The sequence below is a fragment of the Phragmites australis genome, chromosome 23 (genome assembly GCF_958298935.1).
Source record: "Phragmites australis chromosome 23, lpPhrAust1.1, whole genome shotgun sequence".
Taxonomy (NCBI): Eukaryota; Viridiplantae; Streptophyta; class Magnoliopsida; order Poales; family Poaceae; genus Phragmites; species Phragmites australis.
In genome coordinates this window covers 21,483,429-21,489,989 of record NC_084943.1, presented here as the reverse complement: position 1 = coordinate 21,489,989, position 6,561 = coordinate 21,483,429, and the positions used below count along the sequence as shown (strand labels likewise).

Below are 6,561 nucleotides of genomic sequence, written 5' to 3'. Positions count from 1 at the left end.
GAAAGTCCTTCGCTATTTGCAAGTCACTAAGAACTACATGCTCATATTTAGAAAATCTGATAACCTCAAAGTTATTGATTATTCGGATGCAAACTTTGAGGGGTGTGTGGATACTAAGAAATCCACGCCAGTTTATATCTTCATCCTCACTGGAGGAGCTATCTCGTGGAAAAGCTTCAAACATCGTCAACGATGCAAGCTAAGTTTGTAGCATATTATGAGGCTACCGAGTAGCCTGTATGGCTAAAGAACTTTATCCCAGGATTAAGAGTAGTCGACAATCTACCCGTAGTTTTCTATATGAATAACAACAAGTCAAGTGGTGCTACCAAACACATCGACTTTAAGTATTATATTGTGAAAGATAGAATCCATGATCAAACAATAAGTGTCAAGCATATAAGTACTAAGTTAATACTTACGGATCCACTCACTAAAGACTTACCACCCTATATCTTTTATGATCATATTGCTAGCATGGGGGTTATTAGAAAGACTATTATTCTAGATAAGATGATCATAATGCAAACCAACTCCATTAGGAATGATGAATTTCCATTTTGAGATGGAGTGATACATTATAGGTACTTGGGTTTCAGTGGTATTTAATTAGCCGTTGTAATACTTTGCTTTGGTGTGCTATTTCATTAAAAGTGGGCTTATGATGTTAGTCTTACGGTTAAGGGGGGAATATTGGAATTGATCTCGGCCTTATGTTTTGACGTGTTCACTAACGTGATCAAGAAAGAAGGGGAGTCTATTTCCTCTCATGTGCCCTGATCGGGGGCCAACCAACCTATTGGTTGTAGTCCCGTTCCACACAGCGCCATATTATAAAGAGGGCTATGTCGGGGCTCGTGGGTGATATATCTCACGAAGTTAACGCACACCCTCACACACCTAAACCCTAAACTGATTGTCCGAACGTTGCAGTGGAACGAAGGCCGCCACCGTCATCCACACCACAACGCCGCTGCAACTACATCGAGCTCCTTCGCGTCACCTTCGTCTTCACCAGTCGACTACCACTACATTGACTACACGCGAGCTCCACCAACGGTCTACATCAATCTCATCCACGACTACACCAACACGATCACACTCTACACCTTCATCCGATGGCATCTCCGAACGCCGGTATGTACTCACGCTTTTGCAATCAAGATGTGTCTGTTTTAGAGCTAATGGTGATCTAAGACAATTTTAAGTGATTAACAATCGACACAAAACTCAGGACTTCCAAAAAGATACACAGGATAGGACCTGACTGTTGAATTGTTCTACCACGTCGAGAAATGAGCATCATGAAACGAGCTCATCAAGCACCCAGGATGCAAATAATCCAGTTATGCATTGCAAGAAATTATCATCCTAAATGAATGAATGAACAGTGGTTTCAGAGAGGACGGTCATCTATTTCACGTGGAATCGTCGTATCTTCCAAAAAAAAAGTTTGTCAGCTTGGGAGGTCCCGCACCGCACCAAGGATATTGATCAATGACAATGTGCATTCCTACCAAACTATTGCTACCTTGTATACAGGACACAAGAAACTCTAGTGACCTTTTATGTTTCCAGCCATTACCTGCGTAACTCATGGTGCGGCTCAGCCCACCTTCTATATCATAAACTCCTCTTCTTTTAATGGAAGAGCAGAGCTCCTGCCCTTTTTTCAAAAAAAACAATGGTTTCAGAATACAGGGCCTGCTTGCAAACCGTTATTGTTCTACATACTCCACAGGTTAACATACAAGAAAATTTGATACATGAATGATGGTACAACACACACAATGGCACAGAGTCTAGAGGCTTGCTTCATGCTGCTTCTTGACGACAACGACGATGCAAACCGCCAGAGCCTCACTTCGCCGGCTCAACGCCTAGGTCAGGTGAACGGTGCACTGGCTCCGCCGCGAACCGCCCCATTTCTCGTTCTCCAACTGCTGACAGTGACAGGATGCGATAGTGAGGAGAAGGCAGAGTGATGAGCTACTGCATGCAGTTTGGGGCTTTGGGTTGGGCAGATGAGGGATTTTGGAAGTGCAGTGATTCTTACCTGTTCTAGCATGAAGTGCGGGACTTGCACCCGCTTGGACCCGTCGGCCAGCCGCTTGCAGGGAAGCCGGGGCTCTGCCGCCGCGAACTCGTTCAAGACCTGGCAGACAAAGATGATGGATGGCTCAGGCTCAAGATTTGTGTTGCAGTGACAAAGATGAACTTGACTCAAGAGGTTCGATGCCGATAAGTTGCAAAGGTGAATGAAATCATCAGCGCATGCCCAACAAGGTCAAGGAAGTGGTACCTGGTTTCTGATTGCTCCTATCAACATGTCGTGGCAACCGGAGACATGCACGTCTTTCAAATTCAGACACTGAATCAGCAACCGTTCTGAAACAAAGTTTCATAAGGCTGTTACTACTAAGTAGTACTGGTAAGAACTTGCTATCTGCCACCTAAATTTCAAAACCCTGCAAGAAAGAAGGGAGCATTGCATCGCACCTGGATGAAGATTCGTGCAAGAGTTCAGGTTCAGATCAACCAGACCTGGGCAATTTACATACAGGGCCTGTCATGCCCAACAGTAGCCATGAGAACACAGTTTTACGATGTCGGTGAACCAGAACCAGAACGCCGATGGATTAGGGCAATTTACATACAGGGCCTGTCATGAATTTGGGACACTTACATCGATCGCTGAACAGCCCCAGAGGCTGAGTTTCTTCAGATTGGTGTGCTTTATGATCAGCTTTTGGTAATTTGGATGCTGCTCTTTCTGGGTTGCTAGTTTGGAGCAAAATCTGATTCCTCCAGTGAGGTCACCAAAGTATGATCTCCCGGCTTCAGGCTGTGGGTTAGCACATAAGCTCTTGCCACAGTCCATGAGGCGAAGGAGTGGCAACTGTGCTGTAGCTGCCTGGATCCCGCCTATATAATCGAAATATAACATGTTTAGCATATTAGCAGGCATGGGCAATGATATGTTCTGAAGTGGAACAAAAGAACACAGCTTTGTGAAAGTTTGAGGCTTACATGATGTAATATATGTGCACAAAGCAAGGAGGAGCCGGGTTAGAGTACGAGAGAATGCCTTGCAGATCATCCCAAGACCATTGTCAGTAATGCTAGATCTGGAGATGTAAACACGTAAAATCAGGTACTGTTTCGAAGTAACCTGTCAATGGAATATAAACTAGCAAATCTGATCATATCCAAACATTTACACCTCATAAAAGAGTGCCTACCCGCTTAAATCAAGCAACTCCAAGCTTGCATAAGAACGAACAATAGATGCAACAGCTGCATCTGTTATTTTTGAACCTAGAACCAAAGACAGCATGCATAGGCCCCTGGTGAAAAGATTAAAAAATGATTAAATGGGTCCTTGAAATGAAAATAAAGTGGAGGGATAGCAAGATTCTATCGATCGTGGGAAGATGTGAAGAACTGAATATACCTGAGATTGGCACTTCCTAGAGCAAACACGGCTTCATTGCACAAGTGAATTGATGAGATGTGCAGATTTCTTAAGTTTGGGCAGGTGCGGCCCAAACTATCCATTAGAGCAATCAGATCGGTAGAATCACTATTTTGTTTGGGAAAGTCCAGTGAGAGCTCATTCAAGTTAGGGCAGTTTATGACCTACAAGAGGTAGTAGACTAATGAATTTATGCAAGATAGATCAATGTCACTGCAAATAATTGAAGGAGTGCGTCAACATACCGCTTTTGTAAGGGAGCAAAGACCTGACAGCCAAAGGGTTGAAAGGCTTGAAGAGCTAATGTTGAGAAAGCCAAGACTACCACAGCTATCTAGTTTAAGAACTGAGAGAAATCGCTTCTCTGAAACAAACCTAATTAGCTCATCCCTGTGTAGAAGAACATGTCAGTCAAAAGATTCATCTAAACTTAACATGCTAATTTAACATGTATTTATAATACTGATATGCAGGTATTATTTAAATTACATATATGGTGACAACAAACCACAAAGACGCCTAAAGCAGCATGAACAACACTTTGAATGATATTTTCAGGCAATAGCACTAACAGTTTGGTGCTGCACATTTGCAGGAGTGTGTGCTAGATATTGATCATAAACCCATGCGTTTGTATTCAACTTACAGCGGTGCAAATCATACAGAATTAGAGGTGAGAGGACAAAATGTATGGACGATCAATCTCACAATATGTTTAACATTAGGAGTTTTCAGCATACCCAGTCATCCGGTTGACTGCACTATTAGCCATGCTGATATCGAGGGATTGTAAATTAGGGCAGGAAAATGCAATGCATGCGAGCATTGTGGCATCAACATCACTGCATCAAATGTAAAAACGAAAATCTGGTTAGGACATCCCTCTGGCAATCCAGAGACTGGAACATATATTTCTAAAGATATGAATTAAGCACCGGGAGAACTAGATCTAGGTGAATTATCCACTGCAAGAAGACCCATAGTTCAAACAAACAGGCAGGCAAGATCAGCATTTTGCTCCCCTTCAGAACAGTATGACTACGTCCTTTCTCTATGAAAGTATAATCCTAACAGAAACAACACTAGATCTGGCAATTGATGCCCCTACTTTGCATAGAAAAGACACTAAAATTCTCTAAAATCAACAGGTCAGGAAAAAATTTCTTGAGAAAGCTAACCTAAATTCTGCATCTAATGCATAAATTGCAGTGTAACATGAGCCTGACAGGCCATACTATCAGAGATTTATGTAACTTCTATCATCGCTACTAATTTTTCAGCCTGATCGCCTAGTTGCTCAAAAGGCCAGGTAGCATTTCACTCTCTAACAACACCACACGGATTCTGCATCAAAGCTACACGGGCTACCAGATCTATGCTTCCCACTCTCAGATCAAACCAGATCTCACAGCAACATGACTAGAACTTCCCTAAGAAAATCACATCCGCCAAGAATCCAAATCCATATAGGCAGACCAGATCAGATAAACACTCAGATTTCTCCCGGCAAGCATTGATCATATTCATACCACCTCTTCTTGCCTTTGATGACTTGCTGGTGCTGCACGATGTGTATAAAGAACCCAACCAAGCACCGCTCAAAGATCCACAAGAGGAGAGATCTCACGGCACCAGATCAGATCACACGTCTGCACTACGAAGCCACACCAAAAGAACAGTCGTGTGATTCCACTAGTTTAGTCAGGTTAAGGTTAATTCAGCGAGAATTTTGGTGTTCGTTTGTTAGTTCCATCCCATTTCGATCGAGCAAGGTCAAGCATCGAGTTCCATGCCGCGATGCATGCCGATCCATGAGCGCGAGCACCGTCCAGAGATCAACTCATCGATCTCGGCGGCGCCGCCGGACGGACGGATCCGCGGGGTGATCGGGGTTTCTGTTCTTGTTTGTTCGTTTCCTCACCTGTCCATGTGGAGCACGAGCCTTGCCAGCGCAGGGCACCGCGGCAGCAGCGCGCCGAGGGGGCGCACGCCGGCGGCGCGGAGGCGGATCTCCTCGGCCGCCCGCCACACCCGGCGCGCGCACTCGCGCCACCCGCGGCTGACCGCGGCTGACGCTGCCACGCCCCTCGGCGCCAGACGCCGCATCACCTCCACCACAACCTCCCCAGGCACCCGCCGCCCCGCGCCCACCTCCACCAACCCCTCCCACACCTCCTCGTCGTCCACCACCACCTCCACCCTCGCCTTCTTCTCCGGTGGACCCGGCGGGGGCGTCGCCGCCACCACCACCCCCTCCGCCACCACGTCATCAAAGTGCAGCGCGCGCCGGGGCTTGAGCTCCCCCGCCGCTGCCCCGCCACCAGCACCCTCGTCCCCACCTTTGGCGGGGCCGGGGACGGAGCAGACGTGGCCCTTCTTGGGGAGCCCGCACCGCCCGCAGTTGTAGCTGCCGCGTCTCTTGGGCACCGGCTGCGCGGCGGCGGCGGGGACGGGGACGGAGGAGTCGGAGGCCATGGGAGATCTGCCGGTCTGGAGCTAGAGCTTGGGGAGGGAGAGCTGAGCTAGGCTATGGTTGGGTGGATGGGGATGAGGAGGGGGTGGGGAAATAGAGGGAGAAGAAGGCGGGAGATTGGCGGGACCTTGGCGCCATTTCTCGTGCGCGCGAGTTTCTTTTTTTTTTTCTTTTGGATTTTTTGGGGGTTCGCGCCGCCGCCGCGGACGCGGGCTTCGTTACGTGCCGTGCGTGAGGGTTTTTGAGCCATGGACGGACCTCTCGTGCTGCAGCCATGGATGGATTCGACGTGTGTTGTGGATGCGCATGGGGTTCCTTTCAGAATGTTTTTGTGCTCACATGGTATGGCATGGTACCGCGATAGTAAATAACTAAAACCGTGTGAAAGTGTTTGCACCTGCTTCACTATAGGTTCCACAGGTGGATTGTCAGCAATACTGTAGCACATACGGCAAGGCAAGCAAGCGAACAAAACGACGGAGTGTCAAGACGTCTAAGGCCATCTCCGAGCGGCATCATTGTGCCGACAAAATGCCGTTGCTCCCGTCCGCATTTGGCTCCAGCGGCATCGGTATCCGGCCCCACAGTGATGTGGACGGGAGCTCGATCCAAG

General features: G+C 47.3%; 1 protein-coding gene across 1 annotated transcript; it reads right to left on the bottom strand.

Moving 5' to 3' along the window:
* Positions 1 to 1,464: 1,464 nt before the first annotated feature.
* LOC133906782 (F-box/LRR-repeat protein 17-like) lies at positions 1,465 to 6,245 on the bottom strand. The gene is made up of 11 exons (XM_062348792.1): positions 5,397 to 6,245; positions 4,216 to 4,317; positions 3,721 to 3,865; positions 3,455 to 3,639; positions 3,243 to 3,347; positions 3,031 to 3,128; positions 2,687 to 2,925; positions 2,500 to 2,566; positions 2,303 to 2,388; positions 2,057 to 2,155; positions 1,465 to 1,943 (listed from the first exon to the last, which is right to left on the bottom strand). The coding sequence occupies exons 1-11, from the start codon at positions 5,948 to 5,950 to the stop codon at positions 1,881 to 1,883; spliced, it is 1,743 nt and encodes a 580-aa protein (XP_062204776.1). The 5' UTR covers positions 5,951 to 6,245; the 3' UTR covers positions 1,465 to 1,880.
* Between the last annotated feature and the right edge of the window lie 316 nt (positions 6,246 to 6,561).

Excerpts from the sequence above, each read along its gene's own strand:
- LOC133906782 (XM_062348792.1), bottom strand. The coding sequence starts at position 5,950 with ATGGCCTCCGACTCCTCCGTCCCCGTCCCCGCCGCCGCCGCGCAGCCG. Across the intron at positions 2,926-3,030 it reads GTGCACATATATTACATCAT|GCGGGATCCAGGCAGCTACA; the intron begins GTAAGCCTCAAA and ends TCGATTATATAG. Across the intron at positions 2,389-2,499 it reads TTGCACGAATCTTCATCCAG|AACGGTTGCTGATTCAGTGT; the intron begins GTGCGATGCAAT and ends ACTTTGTTTCAG.